Source organism: Hyla sarda, chromosome 8, assembly GCF_029499605.1.
Source record: "Hyla sarda isolate aHylSar1 chromosome 8, aHylSar1.hap1, whole genome shotgun sequence".
NCBI lineage: Eukaryota > Metazoa > Chordata > Amphibia > Anura > Hylidae > Hyla > Hyla sarda.
Window position 1 is genome coordinate 222,932,199 of NC_079196.1, and position 27,307 is coordinate 222,959,505.

Here is a 27,307-nt window from a genome sequence, read left to right on the forward strand (position 1 = left end):
CAGTTCAGATACTCTCCTAATGGAAGTAATACCCAGAAGAAAAGCCACCTTCCAGTATAGGAGGCGAAGGGGAACCTCCCTAAGAGGCTAAAAAGGTGTGTCCTGGAGAGTGCCTAGAACTAAGTTCAAGTCCCAAGGGGGAGAAGGGGACCGGTAAGGGGGGACAGCGTGTGCCACGCCCTGAAGGAAGGTCTGGACATGCGAATTGGAAGCCAGAGGACGCTGAAAGAGAATGGAAAGGGCCGAAACCTGACCCTTAAGGGAGCTGAGAGCCAGCCCTTGTTCCAACCCCGACTGCAAAAAGGAGAGGAGACGGGCAACGGAAAAGGTAACTGGAGAAAAGGTCTGAGTTTCGCACCAACGAAAGTGAGCCCGCCAGGTACGGTGATAAATCTTCGAAGAGGAGGTCTTGCGAGCCCTGAGCATGGTGCGAATGACCTGGGAAGAGAAGCCACGGGCCCTTAGAACCGCGGTCTCAACCGCCACACCGCCAAATGCAGCGACTGTAAATAGGTGTGGCAAAGGGGACCCTGTGACAGTATGTCTAGACGAAGTGGGAGACGGAACGGAACTTCGTCCAGAAGCCAGACCACGTCGGCGTACCATGCCCTTCAGGGCCAGTCTGGAGCCACCAGAATGGCGGGAACTCCTTCCACCTTGAGCTTCCTCAGAACCCTGGGAAGGAGGGGGAGGGAACAGATAGGGCAGGACAAAGCCCGACCACGGAATTACTAGGGCATCCGCGCGCATAGTGATCCCAGGCCCGGAGTGCAGGGAAAATCACCACACAGAAGCAACACTGTCATCCCCCAAATTAATAAAGAGAGCCCCTGTCCATAAAAAAAAGGGGGGCTCCATATAGAGAATAAGGAGGGAACAATACCCTCCAGGCAGACCCCCAAAAACTAGCATAAGAGTGGTCACAAGGCAGGGGTCTCCAGAGGTTGCAAGGGCTCATCCAGGACCTATAGAGAGAGGGAGATATACTCCCCTTGTCTGAAGAACTTACGTCATGGAGCTTTCAGTCAGCATTGTCACCTGCAGCAAGCCAAGCTCATAGCGAGGCGAACAGGGAGGTAGGGGGACCCGGACCCATGAGGTACAACCCCAAGCGCTAACCGTTGGCGAGAGGGGGTTAACAGTACATCCAAGATGCCTGCCACCTCTCGCAATGGGGAAACAGTGAACCGTAGTTCCTGAGTCCCCACCTGAAAACGGAAAGAAAAAGGAATAAAAGAACTAACACATTCCCTAACTAGGAAAATAAAAAATATGAGACCTGGTCTGGAGAATACCAGACCAGTGTCCACCTCCTTAAGACACTAAGCAAAAACTGAATTGCTCAGTGGAGGCGGATATATCCTGCTGGGAGGAGCCGACTTTTTGGTTACCATAGTGTCAAGCCTCCTAGAGACAGCAGCATATACCCAAGGTCTGTGTCCCCCAATGGAGCCGATAGAGAAATTTAAGTTTCGCAAGCCGCGCGTGCACGAGCGCTGTGCTCGCTCTTTGCCTGTTTCCTATACAGGCAGAGAGCGCGCTGTTAACGCGCATTCCGGACCACGCTGTGGCACGCTGCCTGGCCAGCGTTGGTCCGAACGTGCTGAACGTGAGGGGGGAAAAGTAATCCTGAGCCATATAGGGTGACACCTAGTGGCCAGGTTTTCAAATGTAAAAAACTACATATAACATTTTTCTTTATAAAACTTATTAGAAACATTTTTGCTTTTACATAATCTATTTAATAATTTATTTTTATGAGAGTACCCATTTAATGGTGGCCAACCCCTGGGCTGACACATTAACATTAAGAATTTTCTCATGAGAATTCCCCCTTGGAAATTCCCAAAAAGTTAGGGGAAACTGCAGAAATGAGTGACAATGAGTGATAATATAGTGCAGTATTTCCCAACCAGTGTGCCTCCAGCTGTGGCAAAACTACAAATCCCAGCATGCTCGGACAGCCTTCGGCTGTCCGAGCATGCTGGGAGTTGTAGTTTTGCCACAGCTGGAGTCACACTGGTTGGGAAACACTGATATGAAGTAAAAGGAGGGCGCTAGAGAGCAAAAACTGCATCATAATGAAAAGATGTCAACTCGTAAAGAGAATAAAATGTAGGTGTCTACACAAATCTGATGATAAAATACGTATAAACTTATCTCTGGTTTTCCCTGACCCAGGAGCTGCAGTTTTGGTCACATGAGCCATTCACTGCAGTATGAAGCGGAGTAAAGCCACAAAAGACGACCAGTAGCCCATAGCAACCAATCAGAAAGAGGCCTCTGAATAATAAAAGAAGTGAGCTGATTGGTGGCTATGGGCACCTTTTCCTCTGTACAGGTTTTGATAAATCTTCCAGGAGCAAAAGTGATGATATTATTTCTTCTGACAATAAGCAGATATTTGTATACGTATTCAGGTAGAAGAAACAGACATGGTCGCACATCTACATCTAGTAATTTGATCTATTTGCTTCTCAGCATAAATTCAAAAACTAACAGGTTGTTAGTATACATTTTGATAAAAAAGTACAAGCCCACTCGCCACGTCAAGGCCACCTAATTAGAGTGGGTCCCTAACGTCCCTAGCATAAAAATATACAATATGTAGATGTGCGACCATGTCCGTTTCTTCTACCTGAATTCACATTGTGTTTTCTATCCCCTCCTTTTTTTTTTTGTTTTATCATGTGTCTGCACTCTGCCCCACCCCCTCAGCCCAACCCTATATAAGTAGTAGTTAGCTACACAAGGGCCATTTCTTTCCTAGCAGCCTCCCTGTCTGACTGGGAGCGCATGGTAAGTGAGCTGTTACACCTTACCATCACACTGGTGTGGTGCTGTGCGGCGTCCGTTGCTGCCGTGGCACCGTGTCTGTGGGAAGGTGCGACCCATGGACTGGTTTGAGTGGCATTGGGGCCGCTCTGCCAGTAGGTCGTCCCCCCTGTGGGCACTGGTGTCGCGGCGGTGGTGGTCGCCGCCCAGTGCTACGCCATTATATGCTAGGGACGTTAGGGACCCACTCAATTTAGGTGGCCTTGACGTGGCGAGTGGGCTTGTACCTTTTGATCAAAATGTATACTAACAACCTGTTAGTTTTTGAATTTATGGTGGGAAGCAATTAGATCAATATACAATATGTAGATGTGCGACCATGCCTGTTTCCTCTACCTGAATTCACATTTGTATACGTATAATGTTTTCTGCAGTGAACCTACCTTTGCAGGACATCCCAGCTCTGCAGAACTTCATGTGACTGAGCATGGCGTCCACGCTGTGGCACAGGGGCAGATCGCTGTAATGCTGGTAATGTATTTCTACGCACGCCTCACAATCGTGTTTGAGGAACAGCAGGATCAGCTGCTTATTGATGTGTTGGCAAGTGGTTTCCATAGCCGAAAACGATTTCACCTCTGCTTGTAAAAGCAACTGAATAATGGCAAAAAAAGGAAGATTATATAAAGAGCATTGTAAAAAGAAAAGACAATGGTCCTGATTTACTAAGGTTTTTTTTTTATTAGTGCGGAATGTTGTTTTAGACTTGCAGGACTCACAGGTTGGGTCATTTCTGATCCGCTTTTTCTTGGTGCGGATTTTCAGCCATTTATTCAGAAGTCAGGACTCAACCAATCCCACATATATGGCAGGTGTATTTGACTTTGGCACAAATTAAAGGGGCGGTCCGGGGATTTTTATTTAACATACCCTGGGTACTGAAAAAAACAAACACTCACCCGCCCTGATCCCCAGGCGACAGCTCCGGGTCTCCATTTTTCTCTGCTTCTTCCTGCTTCCAATGACATGCTGGCCCTGCATGAATTTCCCACTAAGCCAATCACTGACTGAGGAGGATCAACGCTGTGGCAAGACCCTGCATGGTTGGAACTTCTTCGGAAGCAAAAAGAAGCAGAGAGCACCAGGAACCGAGAACTGTTATAACTGTAGAAGTGGGGGAATGGAGCAGGTGAGTATGTTTTCTATTATTTATTATTTCTATAGCAACCAGAGCTATTTATCAAAGGATAAATTTGTCACTGTAAACACCTTTAAAAGGGTACTCCGGTGGAAAACCTTTTTTTTTTTTTTTTTTTTTTAAATCAACTTGTGCTAGAAAATTTTTACAGATTTCTAAATTACTTCTATTAAAAAATCTTAATCCTTCCAGTACTTATTAGCTGCTGAATACTACAGAGGAAATAATTTTCTTTTTGGAACACAGAGCTCTCTGCTGACACTTCTGTCCATTTTAAGAACGGTCCAGAGTAGGAGAAAATCCCCATAGAAAACATATGCTGCTCTGGACAGTTCCTAAAATGGACAGATATGTCAGCAGAGAGCACTGGGGTCATGATGTCGGCAGAAAGCACTGTGTTCCAAAAAGAAAATAATTTCCTCTGTAGTATTCAGCAGCTAATAAGTACTGGAAGGATTAAGATTTTTTTTATAGAAGTAATTTACAAATCTGTTTAACTTTCTGGCACCAGTTGATAAAAAAAAAAAAAAAAAGTTTTCCACTGGAGTACCCCTTTAAGGCTATATTCAGTACCATACTACAAAAACATTTACTCAATTGTGTTTTCCATGGTGTAAATTGCACCAAACCTTGGCACATCTTTGCGCATTATCATCTATCACACACAGTAAAATCACAAGAAAAATACAGAGTAAAATAGGTATAAAAACTAATAACTGTATATCTCGGTCGCTCTTCATTGGGGGACACCTAACTGATGGGTATATGCTCTTGCCACTAGGAGGCGCTGACACTAGGAAAAAGAAAAGTCAGCTCCTCCCTGGCAGGATATACCCGCCCACCTGCAGTGAGGCAACCAGATTTAGCTAGTGTCACTTAGGAGCTCTCCAGACCTGGTCTTTTTATTATTTTTAAGTAAGGGCTGTTTAGTCAGGTTTTTTACTTCTTTTTGTTTCCCTTTTTCAGGTGGGGGTTCAGGAGCATGGCGCTACCTGTTCCCCCATATGCGGCTAAGGGGCACGGGACATTGACAAAGATTCCAATGCACCGTTAACCCCTTCACACCAACGGCCAGCGCCTGGGGTTGCACCGTGGGTCCAGGTCCCCCTATTTTCCCTGCTCGCCTTGGGCTGTAGCAGCATGACGTGAAGCAGGTGGCTAAAATGCTGGCTGAAGACGTCTCCAGGCGAGTATGTGAAGATAGGTGAGTACAGCATATGAGGTGAGTATACTCCCTCCCCCCCTCCCTCCTCTCCCCTAGCAGTACGAGCAGTAGTGTTATACTATCTCTGGGGCTGTTTTGGGGAGTCCGGACAGTGAGGGGTTAATCCTCGCTATTTTATTCATGCAGCCTCGACTGCATCTATTGGGCTCGGGGGGGGGTTGCCTTTGTCTGGAGCCGTCGCCCCTCCGTCCGCTATGTGTTACCGGCGGGGGTGCGTTCTGGGGAACTTGGCTGCCGGGAATTCGGGGAACCATGGCGGCACATAGCTCCGCCCCTTCTTCTTCCACTGATTCCCGTGCGAGTCGGGAGGTTAGACAGCTCCTCCTTTCCGTCTCGCGCGCTGCTGGGGTCTAATTCAAGGGACCCCCTCCCCGTCCCCAAGTGTGGGCTCGGCAGCGCTCCTTTAGCTCCCAGGGCTTAAGCTCGGAGGGAGCTTTGTTGTACTCCCTTCTCCTGGAGCCGAGCGGTGGCTTGGCAGCAGTGCTTCTTGCCGACATCATGACCCCAGTGCTCTCTGCTGACATATCTGTCCATTGTCTTCGGTGAATCCATGCCTGTAAGTCTGACAGTGGTCTGCATGGGTGTATTCATCGCCTGTCATGCACCATGCCTGTAAGCCTGACAGTGGTCTGCATGGGTGTATTCACCGCCTGTCATGCATCAGATGGCTGATGTATCTGCGCCTGGGGTTCCGGTTCCTCACTACTTGGCGTGGTGCCGAGGGCAAGAGTGGTTGTCTTCTGTGGCTCCATGCTGGTTGGTCAAACAGTGATCTGCATGGTTGCTGCACTGTCTGTCGATCTTCAGACAGCTTATGTCTCTGCAGCTTGGGTTCCGGTACCTCATTGCTGGTGGGGTGCATCGTTGTCTACTTTGGACCCATTCCAGTACGCCAGACATTCGTTTGCTGGGTTGTCTTCACCGCCTGTCCTGCATCAACCAACTGGTGCCTCTGCTTTTTTGGTACCTCACTATTGTGTGCGGCGTCCGACGGAGTGTTCCTTTCCCTGCTTGGTCCCATACGAGTGAGCCAGTCAGTGGTCTGCATGGTTGCCCGCACCGCCTGTCATACATCACACGTCTGATGAATCTGAGGCTGGAGTTCCCATACCTCACTACTGAGCGAGGTGCCGATAACGTACCTCGTCTTCTATGATCATGTACCTGTCAGTCAGGTAGTGGTCTGCATAGTTTCCTGCGCCGCTTGTTACACCTCACATCTCCGGTGTATCTGCGATGGTCTTCCTCAACCTCACTACGGTGTGAGGTTTTCCGCTGGGATGACTCGCTGTCCCTTGGGACACGTGGTATACGTGGACCTGACCCAACGTGTCCCGCAGACACTTTACGGGATGTCAGGGATGCATTCCGCGGCCCCTCTGCTTCCCTCTATCTTTCTCCTGGGGGCGGGGTTTACTGACCGCCCCGACCTTCCTCCTTTGTCGGCTGCTCCCCGTGTTCGCTGGTTCCCCACTCCCATGGTGGTTTTACTGTAGTCTCTCCGAGAGGCCTCTTGTGCCTTATGCACTGCGCCTCATGCTGGTTACAGGGTTGCCTGCTACTGTCTACAGGCGGGTCTCTTTTCCCACTGTGTGTCTCCATGTGTGGGACCAGATGTGCCTCACAGTCTCTAGGCCCCAGGACCAGTCTGTGTCTGCTTGGTGTTATATTCCACCTGGTCACCTCCCACATTCGGGTGCCACTGCATCTGTTGTCCGGTGTCTCTCTCCCGGGTGCAGTCCCGCAGAGGGTGTGCATGTGGGTTCTTAGGACCCTTTCTTCCTATAGGTCACTCTGTGTCGGCCTTTTTTCCTGCTCCACGTTCATGCTTCGTCTCCTGAGTCTGCGGCTTCAGCCTTGGTGTTTGGCACTGTTAGGAGATGGGGTGGGGTTTTTGTCTGTGGGTTCCAGGGCCTTTTGCAGCAACAGCAGCGTCGCTCTGTTCTTCTTTCTTACGTTGCACTGTTGGTCTGCTGTGGGCATACCTCCCTCCCTGCTGGTCCTTTGGATGTCTGCGTTTTTCCCGTGTCCGTACGCCACTGTTGTCGTGGGGTCCTCATGTCTGTGTTCCTACATATGCTAGGACCGCGTTGTAGTATTAGAGCCATCTTCCTTTTGCTCGGGGATTGTGCCCTGGGACTTCCAGTGACTTTGTCTCCGCTGTTCCGTTTTGATTGAGCACCTCTATTCTGACATGGGGCCTGCTGGGGCGCCTGTCGGTTCAGCCCCTCCCTGTATTTCCGGGTGTTTTTTTCCGGGGTCTCTGTCCAGGGTGATTCTGGCACCTCCTCGTCACACTGGATTAATCCTCAGCGGGTCTTTTTTTGCCCAGCTTCGGGGGACGGGGCTCTGATCTCTCTTGGTTCGCACGGTGGCGCCTTCAGGCGGCAGGGGTTGCCGCTGGTGCCTGGGGGCTTCGTCCACCCAGTATTTGCATTCCCCTGCTCCTTCTGCGCCTAGCGCGTTTGCTGCTCCCCTTTTCACTTGGAGTGCGGGGATCAGGATGCTTATCGTAGGTCTCTACTTGAGTTGCCGTCTCAACCACCCTTGTTTTTTCCCTCCTGGAGGGACTCTTTTTGCTAACATGCATTCAACTGTGTTTTTTTCAAGTCTGGGCTTGTGCTCTTTCTGTCTGCTATCACCGCCTAGTGCTCTGTATGTCCTTCTTACCCTTTTGTCTGGGTCAGTTGTACTGCATTGGCTCCACAGTCTTCTGGAGTAATTCTTCCTATGCCCGGACCCTGGGAGTCAAAGCTGGGCTCTCATTGGTCCTCCTTCATTCCCGTTTTGACGGGATGTTTCTTGAGGCTGCTCAGGTCTACTCAGTCCACTCTGATCTCTCACTGCTGATCCCCTTGATTTGGACTCTGTCCTGCGATGCTGCGTGTGCCTTCTTTTCAGGCGGCTCTCCGATTCCTTAAGCCTTGGTGAGGGTTCAGTCTTGGATTGTGGCAACCAGCCCCCGACTCCTCAGCGTTCCGTTGGTCGGGGTGGTCTTTCTGTTCTGCTCTCCTTCCCTTCTTTCTGGAAGTTTTCTCGCAGGAGAGTTTTTCCGCGGTCATCTGGTTCCCTTTTTCCTGTGTTTTCTCGTCTCTCTATATGACCCAGGTTCCTTGGGTCTCTTTAGTGGATGGACCTTTCCCTTGGTGTTCCGGTCCTTCTCCTTGGATGGGAGGTCTTACGGGAACTCATTTGTTCTGGGTTTTGTATGTTTCCGGCCTGGGGACTCGTCCATAGTCCTTGCGGGCATGCGAGTTCAGTCTTGGACTGTCTCCTTTTCGCTGGTGGTTGTTTTTTCCCACCCTAGGGGACTGCTTTTGTAAATCCCATCAGTTAGGTGTCCCCCAATGAAGAGCGACCGAGAAAAGGAGATTTTTTTGGTACTCCCCATAAAATCTCTTTCTCGTAGCCTTCATTGGGGGACACCGCACCCACCCATTTCTTCTTTTTCCAGTTCTTGGGTTGTTTCCGGGATTCCTTTCTGGGGTCCTTCGGACGTATTTCCTCTCGGGCTTCTCCTGCTGCTTTGTGACAAAACTGGTTGCCTCACTGCAGGTGGGCGTGTATATCCTGCCAGGGAGGAGCCGACCTTTCTTTTTTCCTAGTGTCAGCGCCTCCTAGTGGCAAGAGAATATACCCATCAGTTAGGTGTCCCCCAATGAAGGCTACGAGAAAGAGATTTTACGGTGAGTACAAAAAAAATCTTTTTTTTTAGTGCTCTACAAAAGTCTGTGGAAAAGCAGCCATCACGAAGTGTGAACCTAGCATAAGGGTACGTTCACACGTACAGGATCTGCTGCATATTTTCTTCAGCTGATTTTGCTACTCATTGACGTTAATGGTAGCAAATCAGAAGCACAAAATTAGCAGCAGACCCTGTATGTGTGAACGTTCCCTAAGGGTAGGGTACACGTGCGTATTTTCTGCTCCAGAACTGCTTCAATAGATTTTGCTGCCCATTGACTTCAATGGGCAGCAGATCTGCAGCATAATTATGCAAGTGTGAACCTACCATTAAACAGATTTATTTTGTGTTTTAGACACTCTATAGCTTGTGTGACAAAATTGCGGCTTCACTGGGGGAGGGGACATGACGTGTCAACGTGCCAAAATTTAGGCATGGATTTTCTGCCAACATAAACCAGACATTCTACGGATGTACCAAACAGCAAGAGTCACTTTGATAAAGTTTCCACATTCTCAGACTGCCTAGTTTCAGTATACGCTATCTAAGTGAAACCATCTGGTATGTGTTTGTATGTTTTTTGGTATTATGATTCTGGTTTTAGATTTTTTGTATTATGATTCTGGTTTTAGATTGACATTTACACTACCTGGATGTTTCCTTTGCGATCTTTACTTAGATTCAAAGCAACAGGGCACTCTTTGTTTCTGCACACCTTCCAATGTGACACGATGACTCTTACGGAAGAACAACTGGGAACTATAGACAAAATGTAAAATAAAAAGTTCAGATCCTGTATAAAAGTACAGCCCAAAAATCTCACTGAAGACAGAAACATGTGAAACCTTATTCTTGAGAAACAGGTAATCGATAACCTGACAATGAATGGGTGACAGCGTGTAAAGTGTCAATCCTCACCTTCATTTCTGTCCTAACATCACACAATTTCCTTGACCCTACTATTTGCTCATTACTGGTACCCTAGGGCTGGTTCGGGATGCATAAATTAAATTCAGGTTCACAGACGTTTTTGCACAGATATTTTTAACTATGATTGGAACATTTTGATGGAGACTCCAATCAGAACTTTAAATTGTGTTTTCAGGCATTTTATGACATAGGCCTTTTCTATATCACTGGCTCTTTAGGGTTGGTGGTTGTTAGAAATGGCAAATGGGTCCTTGCTGGCTGCTGTAATTTGAAGACAAACTTTTTTTTGAGCTAAAGGCAGCAGTGGATTCATTGCGCGAGGGACGTTCCCGTTCCTATTTGTGGCTTTGTCTTAATAACTGTATGTGCGATTCCAGCCTAAGGCCGGGTTCACACCATGTTTTTGCAATACAGTTCCCGTATCAGCTTTTTGATAAAAAAAAAAAAAAAAAATGTGATTCCTCAAAACCGGAATAAACTGTATCAAAACATGTGTACAAATTTTTATCCGTATACAGTTAGAAAAATGATGTCCGCTTGCATCCGTTTTTTAAGAAAAAAACGTATACGTTTTTTAACTTTTCATTCCATTATGAATAAAGTTTCACTTATTTGATTGAAATTCCAAGAAAAAAAAATGTGCAAAACCGGACGAAACTGTATGCACATACGGTTCTGTACGGTTCCCATTGACTCCCATGTTAAAAAAAAACTTATAGGTTTCAATACGGTTTTTCACCTGGACCAAAAAAACGTGGTAGGCTACAGTTTTGGGTACGGGAAAAAAAAACTAACAAAACCGTACAGGATGCAAAACGGACACAACATGATGCATCTTTTGGCATACGGTTTTCAATAGAAAGTCAATGCATACGGTTTTCAATAGAAAGTCAATGCATACGGTTTTCAATACGGTTCTGTACGGTTTTCAAATTGAAAACGTATACGGGAACTGTATTGCAAAAACCTGGTGTGAACCCAGCCTAAGACAAGACAAGGTGGGTCACAAAAATCAATGTAAGGCTGGCTGTAGTGTACACAATAGATAAAAGGTACACATAAAGAAGGACATCAGAGGAAGACAGAATCACCCAGCGCTGATCGGGACAAGAGGAGCAGAACCACCGAAGCTTCAGGAAAGTAACTTTATTGATCCAGCATGCAACGCGTTTCGCTGCGCATGCGCAGCGAAACGCGTTGCATGCTGGATCAATAAAGTTACTTACCTGAAGCTCCGGTGGTTCTGCATCTACCAACATATGCTTGGTATGCTTATCACAGGAAGTCAGGGGGAAATAAATGTTGGCCGAACAGGCATATGACCAGTGTATGGCCAACATTACCATCTCAGCATGGACAACGACAAGACCTGCCCCCTAAGTTGCACAATATACAAGATAAGGTCCTATTATAGTGTTTTCTTTGATCTTACTTTGACAGGACATCCCAGCTCTGCAATACTTCATGTGGCTAAGTACGGCATCCACGCTCTGACACAAGGGTAAAGCACTGTACTGAAGTATGTTGTATGTTCTCTGACATTGGCCACATTCATGGTCGTGGAAAAGGATGACCAGCTGCTCATAGAGGAATCTGCACACACCGTCCACAGCTGGACAAAGCTTCATAACTTCCTGCAAAAGGGAGAGAAGAAGACCAAATCAACCGTAATAAAACAAAAAAATACTTGAGGCATTTGGGGAAGACTAATGTCCACACCGGTAAAAATAAAGAATAAACACTCCAAAACACACCTCAAAATCAGCATGGAATTGGCTGTGGGGTTTTTGGGCGGTTTTTCCAAGCTCCAATAGATTTCAATGTGACCCTACCTAGTGGACCCGCTCTGAAAAGTGATGTCGCTTTTCAGAGCTATATTTTTCTTGGAACACATGGACTTTTGAGCATTCCCCATTAACCCCTTAAGGACCAAGGGCGTACATGTACTCCCATTAGTCCGCTCCCTTTCTATGACGTGGGGTCATGCCGTGACCCTGCATCATAGCGGGTCGGGCCCGGCATCTAACAAAGGACGGGACCCGTGGCTAATAGCGCGCAGCACCGATCCCCGTGCCGCGAACTATTAACCCTTTAGACGCAGCGTTCAAAGTGGATCGCAGTGGCTAAAGTTGTAAAAAAGCACTCCCTGGAGAGATCTTAAAATTGCTGTTAGGAAAAGAAGAGAGACTTGGAGCAGTTTGCAAAGGAAGAGTGTCAAACTAGAGCTGGGTGGTATAACCGAAAATGCATATCACGGTATTTTTGGAAGTTATGGCGGTTCCACGGTATTTAACGGTGTTCTCCCCCACAAGCTGGGGAACTAATCATAAGTGACCTGAGGGCGCTGCTCTGCTTTTCCACCCCCCCGCTGCGCTGTCCCGCACATCTGGGAACTAATCATATATGACCCGCCGGCGCTTTAAATGAATTAGTTGTGTGCCGTGGTGCTGGAAATTATTAATAAAGGACATCTGTACTGTGCCTGGGCTGCAAAAATAAACTTTGAATCACCTTCGTACATTCCGCTGCAATCTTCATGCTGCTTCCTGGGGACGGCGCTCAGCCTATCACCGGCCACAGTGATGTCCCGCCTCGGCCAGTGATAGGCTGAGCGCACCGTCATGTAAGGAGCCAGCCGGTGTTTTAATAGTGTGAAAGCAGCGTTAGGTGGGAATACTTCTTTGATTTTTGACAGGTACTTTCATGTTTTTAATTGCAATTATGAAATACTGTATAAAGCCAGGAACAGATCGCAAATTGAGACTCTTTACAAAGGAACTGAAAATAAAAACCTTGAACACAAAGGGCCAATATAAATAGGATATAAGGAAATTTAGTCTGGATCGGGGTAGTTTACTCACTGAGGTGGCACTGTAGATGCTGAAGAACACAAGAAACTATAGAGAGAGAAACTATAAGAGATAGAGAAGATCCCCCAGCCTGTTCCCACATATAATTACTTTTATATTTTGCTTGCTTTTGCTTTCACTTTTCCAGATGTATTGTTTCTCTTTTGTTTCATCCCCAAAATTGCTCACTAGGGGTTTTTCCACTACAGATATTTAGAGGATTTCCAGAATAAATAATAAATATCTGATAGGAGGGATCACCTCTGAGTGGAGAAGACAGCGGCCATATTTAGTTTGTGCAATACAGTTCCAGTATCAGGTTTTAACTTTTCATTCCATTATGAATAAAGTTTCACTTCCAAGAAAAAAACTGTGCAAAGTAAAAAACCGTATGGTGAAAACCGTATGGAACCGTACACACATACGGTTCTGTATGCTTCCCATGTAAAAAAAACATACACTTTTCAATACTGTTTTTAACCTGGACCAAAAACCGTGGTAGGCTACGGTTTTGGGTACGGGAAAAAAACTGGAAAAAAAAAAATACGTACCTTACAGTGCGTTTAAAGGAGTAGTCCAGTGGTGAACAACTTATCCCCTATCCTAAGGTAGGGGATAAGTTTGAGATCGCAGGGGGTCCGACCGCTGGGGCCCCCTGCGATCTCCTGTATGGAGCCCCGACAGCCCACGGGAAGGGGGCGTGTCGACCTCCGCACGAAGCGGCGGCCGACACGCCCCCTTAATACAACTCTATGGCAGAGCCGAAGCGCTGCCTTCGGCAATCTCCGGCTCTGCCATAGAGATGTACTGAGGGGGAGTGTCGGCCACCGCTTCGTGCGGAGGTCGACACCCGCTATCTGGCCGGAGAGCCTGGCCCCCGTACAGAGAGATCGCAGGGGGCCCCAGCGGTCGGACCCCCCTGCGATCTCAAACTTATCCCCTATTCTTAGGATAGTGGATACATTTTTCACCACTGGACTACCCCTTTAATCACTGCCATGGCCATCACATCACCCTCACCCCACACGTCTCACAAGGACAACCCTGTCTATGCAGCTTATTAGGGCAGTGGTCTTCAAACTGTGGACACCCAGCTGTTGCAAAACTACAACTCCCAGCATGCCCGGACAGCCAACGGCTGTCCGGGCATGCTGGGAGTTGTAGTTTTGCAACAGCTGGATATCCATAGTTTGGAGACCATCAAATTATTTTTTTTTTTTTAAATCAGATAATTTTTATTAAGGTTTTGTCTTAAAACATGATAAAACATCAACATACAATCCCCAACAACTTCCCACCCCACCCCCCACAGAAAACAAATCCGTCTCATCCCACCCCCACACAAGCTCTGGAGCCCATAGTAGAAAGAAAGCACAATCGAGCTCCCCCAATTCCATAATAAAAATACAGGTGAAAAGGAGAACTCATTCCCCCAGACCCAGGCATAGTCACATCAACAGCCGGTTCACAGCAGGTCATACAAACTCCAAGCTACACACACATCAGGAAGGCAAGCATAACCACTAGTCACCACATCAATAGCACACGAGTCGTCCATTCAGTACCCAACTACATAGACTAGAGATGAGCGAACTTACAGTAAATTCGATCCGTCACGAACTTCTCGGCTCGGCAGTTGATGCCTTTTCCTGCATAAATTAGTTCAGCTTTCCGGTGCTCCCGTGGGCTGGAAAAGGTGGATACAGTCCTAGGAGACTCTTTCCTAGGACTGTATCCACCTTTTCCAGCCCACCGGAGCACCTGAAAGCTGAACTAATTTATGCAGGATAAGTCATTTACTGCCGAGCCGAGAAGTTCGTGACGAATCGAATTTACTCTAACAGAGACCATCGAATTATAGCAGGACACGTGCAGCTCTGCTACATCCACATCACCTTAGGATCAGTTCACACTGTTTGCTGGCAGGATTGCCTAACAAATATTTCTGACATGTTCCACTATATGTCACACATAGGCTCCCATGATAAAAAAGAATGCTGGGTAAGACTGAGTTCGCACCACGTTTTTGCAATACATTTCCCGTATCAGGTTTTTGATTTTTTTTTTTTTAAGCGCATTCCTCAAAACCGGACTAAACTGTATCAAAACGTGTGTACAAATTTTTATCCGTATACGGTGTGAAAAATTATGTCCGGTTGCATCCGTTTTTTAAGAAAAAAAAAAAAAGGAATACGTTTTTAACTTTTCACTCCATTATGAATAAAGTTTCACTTGTTTGATTGAAATTCCAAGGAAAAAACTGTGCAAAGTCAAAAGCCGTATTGGTGAAAACCGGATGGAACCGTACGCACATACAGTTCTGTACGGTTCCCATTGACTCCCATGTTTAAAAAAAACGTATACGTTTCAATATGGTCTTTCACCCGGACCAAAAACCGTGGTAGGCTAGGATTTTGGGTACGGGAAAAAAACTGACAAAACCGTACAGGTTGCAAAGCGGACACAACCTGATGCATCGTTTGACATATGGTTTTCAATGGAGAGTCAATGCATACGGTTTTCAATACGGTTTGGTACGGTTTTCAAATTGAAAATGTATACGGGAACTGTATTGCAAAAACGTGGTGTGGTGTGTTCAGCCTTATACATGTTTTTGTGGCCTCTGTATGGAATATACATTACAATATACAGTTTATAAGTACACCAATGTACACCATGAATGCTCTTTACCTCCTTCAGGTAAATAGGAGCCTATCTATTCCTTCTGACGTATGGGCCTGAAGATTTACTGATTCATATGGCGAAGGGACAGGGTACACGCAATGTAAACGCATTTATATACAGAAATCAGCTGCCTCGCTGTGTCCTTCCCTGGGTGTCCTCCCTCATGGTCCTTGGGTGCGAGGATTTAACATGCTCCCTCTATTTATTTCTAATGGAGGGTCCCTATAAGATACACTGGTAACCATTTTAGGAAATGTAGATATAAGTAAAAATACTCACCATTTCTCTGAGCTTGAGAAGATCCGGCTTCAGCTTCTTTAGTCAGTGACAACTGTTCCTTAAAATGAAAGTAAATTTTCTTTAATGAGTCACCAGATGACAACACCTTCACCCGACAGACACCCTGATGTTCAGTCACAGCCCTATAAATTATATGTAGAAGGTGCTTGCAAACCATTTGTTTATTCCGTTTTATAAAGCACCATAAAGACTCATACACAGTTAAAGGGGTACTACCATGCTGACAACCTATCCCCTATCTAAAGGATAGGGGATAAGTTGCCTGATTGCACGAGGTCACGCCACTGGGGACACCCGCGATCTCGCACGCAGCACCCCGCTCTAATCAGGACCCGGAGCGAACATTGGTCCGGGTCTGATGACTGCCGATCACGGGGCCGGAGTATCGTGACGTCACGGCTCCGTCCCCATGTGAGGTCATGCTCTGCCCCTCAATGTAAGTCTATGGCAGGGGGCGAGACAGCTGTCTCGCCCCCTGCCATAGACTTGCATTGAGGGTCGGAGCGTGATGTCACACTGGGGCGGAGCTGTGACGTCACAATCACCGGCCCCGTCATCAGACCTGATGAGAGCGGGGAGCTGCGTGCGAGTTTAGCTAGTGGATAAGTTGTCAGCACGGTAGTACCCCTTTAAAGGACGTGCTCATCTGGGGATACGTGACATGTGTTTCCTCTGGGTGCAGTTATCACTGGAGATCTCCGGCAGCTGCATTTGGCCCACAGGCCTTTGTGGTAAGTAACATATTTGTCAATCACTTACCTACCATAATTCCTTACCCTAAAAAAACAGCTATAAAGTCTTATCCACTAGATGTCTCCATTCCCTGCAAACTGCTTTTCCACTGCCTTTTAGGCTAAGGCCGTGATTCCTAACCGCAGGCCGGGAAGGGGATATGTAATGGGGATGGTGCGCCGGACCATCCTCCTGCCCCAGGACCATCCTCCCTGTCCTGTCCACCCATCCGTCACCCCCTATGCCCCCCCCGTCACTCATGTACACTCTTCTGAACCCATCTGTCACCCAAGTAGACCCCTCTCTCACACATGTACACTCCTCTACACTCCCAACACCGTTACCCATGTACATCCCTGTCACCCCCTATGCCTCCCTGTCACCCATGTACACTCCTCTACACCCCCAACACCCCTGTTACCCATGTACACCCCCTACCCCCGTCACCTATGTACTCTTCTGAACCCATCTGTCACCCATGTACATCCCTCAACACCCGTCACCCATGTACAATCCTCTACACCCCCAACACCTGTTACCCATGTACACCCCTCTGTCACCCCCTACGCCCCCGTCACCCATGTACACCCATCAACACCCCTCTGTCACTCATGTACACCCATCAACACCCCTCTGTCACCCATCAACACCCCTCTGTCACCCATGTGCACGCCTCTACACACCTGTCACCCATGTACACTCTTCTACACCCCTCTGTTACCCCTTTACATCTGGAGGCTGATGCAGGAAAAGTGAAGAACATTATAGGTTTGTTTTGCAGATTTATGGTCTATTCACACATACAGGATTCTGTGCAGATTTAATGCGCAGGATTTTCTGCTGCAGATTTCAATGTAAACTGAACACAGTTTGAAATCCTGCGCATCAAATCTGCACAGAATACTGTACGTGTGAACAGACCCTTAAGGTGAAGAATTGTGGTTGTAAGAAATCACTATGATGGCCCATAGAAGAGAAGGGAACGACACTGATTTTAGAAGATGTCACTTGTGAGTTGCTGTATAAAGCAGCACTGTAATCGACATAGCCAACAGATAAACTGATGTCGTGCATTGCGGCTGTTTTGCTTGTCAAATTCGGTAGGAGTACCCCTCGAAAAAAAAAATTTTCCAAGGGGTTCCCTGAGCAGAAAAAGGTTGGGAAACACTGGGCAAATGGCCCCCGGCGGTAGGACTGTGCGGCCCTGCGCCATCACCATTGACGGCTATGCAGTTCATCGTGGAATTCCACACAAAGAATGAGGTTCCTTCTTTGCACAGATCAATATCAGCGGCGGAATTCTATCCTAAGGACATCTCTAGAAAAAGTTACAGTAAGGGTACATATGTTCAGACGGGAGAAGTGTGCAGAATGTCCGCACAGAAAATATATAGCTAGTACAGCCGGGGGCAAGGTGTATAGCTTGCGCAGTGGGGGACCAGACATATAGCCCTATATCTGCCCCCCCCCTGCTGCGGTAGATATTTTGCCCCCCACTGTGCTAGCTATAGAACTGCAGATTATATACTAGAGCTGCATGATATGGGGGAAATGTGCGATTGCGACTTTGGGCCTAAATATTACGATATGTGATATAATTAAAAAAATGGTGAAATCCCCCCCCCCATTTTATGTCCAATCTACCTACCCATTTTATGCACAGCGCCTATTTCACATCTTCCCCTTGTCACATTCTCCTCCCCCTGTCACATTCTCCTCCCCCTGTCACATGCTCCTCCCCCTGTCACATTCTCCTCCCCCAGTCACATTCTCCTCCCCCTGTCACATTCTCCTCCCCCTGTCACATTCTCCTCCCCCTGTCACATGCTCCTCCCCTGGTCACATTCTCCTCCACCGGTCACATTCTCCTCCCCCTGTCACATTCTCCTCCCCCTGTCACATTCTCCTCCCATTGTCACATTCCCCGCCCTCTTGTCACATTCCCCCCATCTGTCACATTCTCCTCCCATCACATCCCCCCCCCTGTGTCACATTCTCCTCCCCCTGTCACATTCTCCTACCCCTGTCACATTCTCCTCCCATCACATCCCCCCCCTGTGTCACATTCTCCTCCCCCTGTCACATTCTCCTCCCCCTGTCACATTCTCCTCCCCCGTGTCACATTCTCCTCCCCCTGTCACATTCTCCTACCCCTGTCACATTCTCCTCCCATCACATCCCCCCCCTGTGTCACATTCTCCTCCCCCTGTCACATTCTCCTCCCCCGTGTCACATTCTCCTCCCCCTGTCACATTCTCCTCCCCATGTCACATTCTTCTCCCATCACATCCCCCCCGTGTCACATTCTCCTCCCCCTGTCACATTCTCCTCCCCCTGTCACATTCTCCTCCCCCTGTCACATTCTCCTCCCCCTGTCACATTCTCCCCCCCTGTCACATTCTCCCTCCCCCTGTCACATTCTCCCCCCCCCTCACATTCCCCTCCCCCTCCCATCACATTCCCCCCATCTGTCACATTCTTGTACTGCAGCAATACACTGGGTTTCCCGAGCAGATTTCAAATCTTCCGCGGGACCCGGGAAACCCAGTGTATTACTGCAGTACAAGACCTCTCCCCATCAGCCAATCACTGGCTTGACACGTGACACCACTGCGGCCAGTGATTGGCTGAAAAGGGAAAGTTCCTACTGTACTCAGAAGAGAGGACACCTCGGAGCGCACGGAGAGGAATCTGCAGGGACCGGGACTAGGTGAGCAGAAGATTTTTAAATTTTTCTCCCTGCACCCTTAGCTCAGTGTTTTTCTAGCAGAGTGCCTCCAGCTATTGTGAAACTACTACTCCCAGCATGCCCGGACAGCCTTTGCCGGTCCGGGCATGCTAAAAGTTGTAGTTTTGCAACAACTGGATGCCCCCTGGTTGGGAAACACTGACTTTTAGTATTTAAATTAGTTTACCTGCTCTGGCCGCCCCCCCGCCACGGGAGCCAGCCCGAGCAGATAATCACGTTTTCCTGGGGGGCCGTATCACCATATCGCAAAAAGCAAAAATCGCGATTCGATTGCTTTTGCGATATATCGTGCAGTCCTATTCTATACATATGATCCTCGCAGCGCTATGCTTCCCCGGCCGCCAATGTAGTTGACAATCACAATCCCCACTAAGTGACTTTACAAACACCGCCGGGAGCCCAGAAGTGAGAACAGATGCAATCAATCCCTCAGCCCCTGTACTACTACCCCCAACATGGAAACAAATCTGTTCTATGATAAGAGTAGTAGTCCTGGCTGGCGGAGGCTGCGGGCGGCTGATACTAACGGATGAAAAACTGATGCAAAATGGTGGCACTAAATGGCATCCCTTATCAGTATGCATCTGTTAGTAGAATGGTCCGTTTAGGAGGCAATAACGGAGAAAATCTGGACGGAGGACAACGGCCGTGTGACCCTGGCTAATAGCGCGCGCCACTTAACCCTTTAGATGCGGCATTCAAAGTTGAACACCGCGTCTAAAATGAAAGTAAACTGCTCCTGGTTAGCTCAGGGGGCTGTTCGGGATCGCCACAATGAAATTGCGGTATTCCGAACAGCTGTAGGACAGCAGGAGGGTCCCTATCTTCCTCCTCGCTGTCCGATCGCCGAATGACTGCTCAGAGCCTGAGATCCAGGCAGGAGCAGTCAAGTGGCAGAATCATTGATCAATGTTATCCTATGGGATAATAAAGATCAATGTAAAAGATCAGTGTGTGCAGTGTTATAGGTCCCTATGGGATAACAATGATCAGTATAAAAGATCAGTGTGTGCAGTGTTATAGGTCCCTATGGGATAACAATGATCAGTATAAGAGATCAGTGTGTGCAGTGTTATAGGTCCCTATGGGATAACAATGATCAGTATAAGAGATCAGTGTGTGCAGTGTTATAGGTCCCTATGGGATAACAATGATCAGTATAAGAGATCAGTGTGTGCAGTGTTATAGGTCCCTATGGGAGCTATAACACTGCAAAAAAAAGTGAAAAAAAGTGTATAAAGGTCATTTAACCCCTTCCCTAATAAAAGTCGCCCCCCTTGAATCGCCCCCCTTTTCCCATTTAAAAAAAAAAAACAGTGTAAATAAAAATTAAAATAAACATGTGATATCGCCACGTGCGGAAATGTCCGAATAGTAAAAATATATCGTTAATTAAACCGCACGGTCAATGGTCAATTCAGATCACGGCCCAAAAAATGGTCCCTCATACCGGCCCGTACGCAGAAAAATAAAAAAGTTATAGGGGTCAGAAAATGACAATTTTAAACGTAAACATTTTCCTGCATGTAGTTATGATTTTTTCCAGAAGTGCGACAAAATCACCTATATAAGTAGGGGATCATTTTAACCGTATGGACCTACAGAATAATGATAAGGTGTCATTTATACCGTAAAATGTACTACGTAGAAACGGAAGCCCCCAAAAGTTACAAAATGGCGTTTTTTCTTTTTTCGCACAATTATTATTTTTTTCCATTTCGCAGTAGATTTTTGGGTAAAATGACTGATGTCATTACAATGTAGAATTGATGGCACAAAAAATAAGCCATAATATGGATTTTTAGGTGCAAAATTAAAAGGGTTATGATTTTTAAACCTTAAGGAGGGAAAAACAAAAGTGCAAAAATGGAAAAACCCTCAGTCCCCAAGGGGTTAAAGGGGTACTCCGGCGCTAAGACATCTTATCCGCTATCCAAAGGATAGGGGATAAGATGCCTGATCGCGGGGGTCCCAACGCTGGGGACCCCCGTGATCTTGCACCCCGTTATAATCAGTCCCCGGAGCATGTTTGCTCCGGGTCTGATTACTGGCGATCACGGAGGCCGGAGCGTTGTGACGTCACGGCCCTGCATGATGTCACGCTCCACCCCCTCAATGCAAGCCTATGGGAGGGGGCGTGGCAGCTGTCATGCCTTCTCCCATAGGCTTGCATTGAGGGGGCGGAGCGTGATGTCACATGGGGCGGGGCCGTGACGTCACAATACTCCGGCCCCCGTGATCGCCAGTCATCAGATCCGGAGCAAACATGCTCCGGGGACTGATTATAACGGGGTGCTGCGTGCAAGATCACGGGGGTCCCCAGCGGTGGGACCCCCGCGATCAGGTATCTTATCCTCTATCCTTTGGATAGCAGATAAGATGTCTTAGCGCCGGAGTACCCCTTTAAAGGAAAACGGTCACTTGTTCACCCACAATAAACCCAATACACCGGGTTATAGTGGCGGTGAATGGGAGACCCATGCAGGGTTCCTGACTCATATACCTACCTGCAGTCCAGCGCCTGGTCCTTCTGAAGATCGGCTTCTTTCTTCTGTGAATTGTGCGCTGGAGGCGGGCCCGTCGGCTGGATTTGAATATTCATGGAGGCTTTTCACGTGAGCGCTCAGTAGGCACAAGAACTCACATGACCCATAAATATACAAATCCAGCCGGCAGACCCGCCTACAGTGCGCAATTCACAGAAGAAAGAAGCCGATCTTCAGAGGGATCAGGTCCTGGACTGCAGGTACCTTATTTTTCGCCGTATAAGACGCACTTTTTCTTCCCCAAGGAAGGGGGGGGGGGAGGGGGGGAAATACGGCGAATACACACCTATCGGGTCGGTCCCTGCGGTCATCAACGGCCGGGACCCACGGCTAATACAGGATATCACCGATCGCGGTGATGCCCTGTATTAACCCTTCAGACATGGCGATCAAAGCTGACCGCTGAGTCTGAAGCGAAAGTCGGGCTGTTCGGGACCGCTGCGGTGAAATCGCGGCGTCCCGAACAGCTTACAGGACACCGGGAGGGACCTTACCTGCCTCCTCGGTGTCTGCTCCGTGCCGGGATCCCCTGCATGGCGGCGCTCTCCTTCGACGTCATCGCGCACGCCATCCTGTCATCCAATAGGAGCGGAGTGCGTAGCGACGTGATGACGGCGACGGAGAGCGTGGATCCCGGGGAAGAAGACGTCCGGATTGTCGGGGATACGGCGACAGCGATGGAGCGACATCCAGGGCAGCGGTAACGGGTCCGGAGCGGCGGGGACACGTGAGTACTACCTCCAATCCAGTGGTCTACAACCTGCAGACCTCCAGATGTTGCAAAACTACAACTCGGCTGTCCGGGCATGCTGGGAGTTGTAGCTTTGCAACATCTGGAGGTCTGCAGGTTGAAGATCACTGTTGGGTGCAGAATCTTTTTTTTTCTAGATTTTGCACCTTTAAAATTGGGTGCGTCCTATAGGGCGAAAAATACGGTATGTATACGAGACCCTTCATGGGTGTATTAGGTTTAGTATGGGTGAACGGGAGACCATTTTCCTTTATTATGGAGCATACAGCCAAGTGGAAACTAATACCCCTCTAGGTGAGGGAGCACTTAAGAGGATATATATATATATATATATATATATAGGCTTCAACACTCCATACCAACCACTCAGGTTTTGATAAATCCCCCCCCCCCCCAAAAAAAAATATATATATATATGGAGAGATTTATCAAAAACCTGAGTGGTTGCTACGGGCAACTGCACCTCTTAAATCTCCCCCCATACCGTTTAGAGCAGGCAGCCCGCCAATTTACTTCACAGATGCCCCGCCCACCATACGAGCGGTCAGTCACACACGGAGGGGACAAAAGCTCCAAATACAATGAAATAAACGGTGATGAGACCCCGCAATGAGAGAAGAGACCCCACCATGAGAGAAGAGACCCCGCCATGAGAGAAGAGCCGCCTCACCTGTCACCCCCAGCCGACACTATCTGCTCAGCCGCACCCGCTCCTCTGAGGTGGGCTCAGTTCTGGCGGGAATCCGTCCTCAGTCACGACCTGATGTGAGGTAATTTCCTTCAGGCTCGGGGGCGGTGGCCGTTTCCTGTATGTAGAGGGACAGCGACCCCTAGAGACGTGTCGAGACACAGTGCCCTCTACAGACGTGTCGTGACATAGAACTCTCTACAGACTTGTGGCGACACAGGAGCCTCTATAGATGTATCGTGAGGTATCATCCCCGTACAAGAAGCCGACTGAAGAAGGTTCCATAAAATGGCGGCTGTGCCTCAGATAATGGCGGCCTCACAGCAGCTCCAGTCACCCCGGCTTATATAATTATGAAAAAAAGTAATGATTTATCTGTTATTAAATAAATTATGAATAGTTATTTTTATATTTACCTTCTCATATATTGTCATGGTAAAAGTTTTTACCTCATAGACTGTGCACTTTCTGTCAGGTGCAGTTTGGGAGGATTTTCTGACCTATGAAGGATATATAGCCTTGACATGATACCTTATGCTGCGATTGTCTCCATTTAATGTATACGTTTAACCCCTTGAGGACAGGGCCATTTTCATTTTTGCACTTTCGTTTTTTCCTCCTCACCATCTAAAAATCATAAGGCTTTCAATTTTCCACCTACAGATCCATATGAGGGCGTGTTTTTGCTCCACCAATTTTATTTTGTAATGACATCGATCCCTTCAACACAAAACCTACGGCGAAACAAAAAAAAATAGAAAAATTTGTCGGGCAAAATAAAAAAACATCATTTTGTAATTTTGGGGACTTTCAATTTTATGCAGTGCATTTTTCGGTAAAAATGACACCTTATCATTATTCTGTAGGTCCATACGATTAAAATGATACCCTACTTATATAGGTTTGATTTTGTTTTATTTCTTTTTAAAAATTATTACTTTTTGTACAAAAATTATCATGTCTAAAAATGTCCTATTCTGACCCCTATAACTTTTTTATTTTTCCGTATACGGGGCTGTATGAAGGCTCATTTTATGCACCGTGATCGGTCATTTTTATTGGTACCATTTTTGTTTTGAAGGGACTTTTTTAAAATCACTTTGTATACATTTTCTTAGAGTGTACAAAGTGACCAGAAATATGCAATTCAGTTTTTTTTTTTTTTTTTTACGTATACGCCATTGGCCGTGCGGTTAAAGTAACCTTACATTTTTATAGTGCAGACATTTACACACACGGCGATACCACATATGTTTATTCTTGTTTACATATTTTTTTAAGTGGGAAAAGGGGGGGGGGGGTGATTTCATTTATTAGGGAAAGGGTTAAATCATATTTATAAAAAAAAAATTACACAATTTTATAGCCGCCATAGTAGACTATTACAATCTTCAGATTGCATACACTGTTCTTTGTCGCACAATGATTTTTTTTTTGTTTTGCCGTAGATTTTTGGGTAAAATGACTGATGTCATTACAAAGTAGAATTGGTGGCGCAAAAAAAAGCCATCATATGGATTTTTAGGTGCAAAATTGAAAGGGTTATGATTTTTAAAAGGTAAAGAGGAAAAAACAAAAGTGCAAAAACAGAAAAACCCTGCGTTTAAGGGGTTAAAGGACATCTGCAGCCTAAATACACATATCCCCTACTCACAGGATAGGGGATAAGTGTTTGATCGCGGGGGGTCCGAACGCTGGGACCCTCCGCGATCTCCTGCACTGGGCCACGGCTCTGGCGCGGCTCTCCCGTGAATGAGGTGTACCGGCCGCAGCATGATGTCGCGGCGGACACGCCTCCTCCATGTAGTTCTATGGGAGAGGCTGGGATGAAGCGTTCGTGCATCCCTGCCTCCACCATAGAGCTGTATGTGGAGGGGGCGTACTGTCGACCTCAGTGAGATCGCAGGGGGTCCAACCGCAAACACTTATCCCCTATCCTGTGGATAGAGGATAAATGTATTTAGGCTGCAGATGTCCTTAAGGTCAAAATGGGCTTTGTCCTTAAGGGGTTAACCTCTTAAAGGAAAACTGTCAGCTTGCTCCACCCGCACTAACTAGTGGTACTGGCTGGTAGTACAGGGGACGCTGATCAGTTTGATGCCTACCGTGCCCGGATCCGCCCTGCCGTTGGGCCGAAATATTCATTTTTCTGTATATGTTAGCATTTTTTTTCATTTTTTTTTTCATAATATCAAAATTACAAAAATGCAGACACATATAAACATTTTCCCCAATAGTCGCTATGCCTCCCAGATCCCTACCCCACCCCCACTATCAGCTAGGATGCCTCCCCCCACTTCTTCCACTCGATTTCAATTTTCCGTCCCATCTTTTTCCCCCGATAATATATAGCCTCAAATCTTCTCATTTGTTCTATTTCTCTCTGCCACTCAGTGCAGCATGGACCCTCAGGTGCAAACCATCTCCTCAGAATCATTATTCTAGCCATTCCAAAGACCTTGATCATAACACTATTCTTATCTTGCTCCCTTAATCCTATCCCTAAAATGTCAGTTTTAATATCGAACATTATCTTTATTCCCAGTTTCATCTCTACGATTTTATATACCTTCATCCAAAACGAGTGCAGGTAGTGCAGGGGACGCTGACCAGTTTGATGCCTACCGTGCCCGGATCCGCCCTGCCGTTCGTCCGAAATCTTCATTTTTCTGTATATGCTAATTAGGTGCTAACTGGCACAGGCAGGGTTAACATTTTTATTGGGGGAGGGGATTTTTCAAAATCTTTTGCCTTTTTTTAAACTTTTTTTTACTTCTTTTTTTACACTTTAATAGTCCCCATAGGGGACTATTTATAGCAATCATTAGATTGCTAATACTGTTCAGTGCTATGCATAGGTCATAGCACTGATCAGTGTTATTGGCGAACTTCTGCTCTGGTCTTCTCGATCTCAGACCAGAGCAGAAGAAGCTGGGAAGGCGGCGGAGGCAGGTTAGGAGACCTCCGGCAGCCATGTTAGCTGATCTGATCCTGGGCGATAAGATCAGCATAAAATGCTGCCGCAGATGCTGTGATCTCTATTGATCACGGCATCTGAGGGGTTCATGGCAGACATCCGCGCGATCGCGGATGTCAGCCATTACAGCGGTACCCTGGCTGCTATCAGCAGCTGGGACCTGCCGCACATGACCCGATCATCGCTCCGATGCTCGCAGTTATGTATAGAACGTAAATGTACGTCCTGGTACTCTAAGTAACAGCACCAGGACGTACATTTACGTCCGTGGCCGTTAAGAGGTTAATGTCTATGGAGGTGGGTGGGATGGCTGTGGAGCGAAGTCCACGGATTACGGGGTGCCGGGACGGAGATCGTAGCCAGACACCCATGATCAGACATTTTATACCCTATCCTTTGGATGGGGATAAGATGTCTAGAGACGGATTACCCCTTTAATGGGAACAGCAGACCTTATTAATAATCGCATGCTCTATAATTAAGCAGACTCAAAACGCTTTTGAGTCCTTTTTTTTGCTTTGTGGTGCCGTATGTGTGACAAATTTATGAAAAGGTTGCATGAGCATAATGGATTTGCCGCACATTAAACAAAATTACCTCAGAACTCCAGATGGCTTTGGTAGTAGGCACATTGGGGGAGATGGGGAGATTGATCAAAACCTGTCCAGAGGAAAAGTGATCTGATTGGTTACTATGGGCATCTCAGCAACTTTTCCTCTGGACAGGTTTTGATAAATCTTCCCCATTTTGTGAGTCTTGGCTTACGATTGCGTTGATTTGAGGGGAGATGCGACTTTTTATGCGAAAGTCGCAGTTGATAAAATTTGACAACTGCTAAGTAAATATGAAAGTTATTTTGGGTAAAGCATTTTCTAAAATTTACTGTAAACCTTCAGGAAATGAATTGTCGCACAAAATCATGCGTTAAAAACACATCAATGATGCAACAAAGATAACTTCTACCTGCAATGATAAATCTCCCTATAGTCAAAAATGCTACTCTGTGTGCTAAAAAATGGAATGTTTACAGTCAGGTTTTTATTTATTTATATAATGTTAGTCAATAGGAAACGGATTATGCTGTATGGCATCTTTTTTATAATCAGTTAATGTATCATTCTTTTCTTATCAAACATATACGTTAAAGAGAACCTGTCATCAAACCATATTTTCTAAACTAACTCAGGTTATATTCCCTAACTACCCTTGACACACCT

General features: G+C 46.9%; 1 protein-coding gene across 5 annotated transcripts in view; it reads right to left on the minus strand.

The window, feature by feature from the left end:
• LOC130284088 (uncharacterized) overlaps positions 1-23,615 on the minus strand; it is a 45,453-nt gene extending 21,838 nt beyond the window's left edge. The window contains exons 1-5 of one of the 5 annotated variants that reach the window (XM_056534082.1): positions 23,096-23,401; positions 15,627-15,684; positions 11,246-11,447; positions 9,533-9,642; positions 3,219-3,429 (exon numbers count right to left, since the gene is read on the minus strand). In XM_056534082.1, coding sequence (XP_056390057.1) covers positions 3,219-3,429; positions 9,533-9,642; positions 11,246-11,447; positions 15,627-15,629 — 526 coding nt within the window. In that variant the 5' untranslated portion in view covers positions 15,630-15,684; positions 23,096-23,401. Of the gene's footprint in view, positions 1-3,218; positions 3,430-9,532; positions 9,643-11,245; positions 11,448-15,626; positions 15,685-22,909; positions 22,931-23,095; positions 23,402-23,529 lie in introns of those variants that run through there. The other 4 variants (XM_056534083.1, XM_056534085.1, XM_056534084.1 and 1 more) reach the window with 4 other exon arrangements.
• Between the last annotated feature and the right edge of the window lie 3,692 nt (positions 23,616-27,307).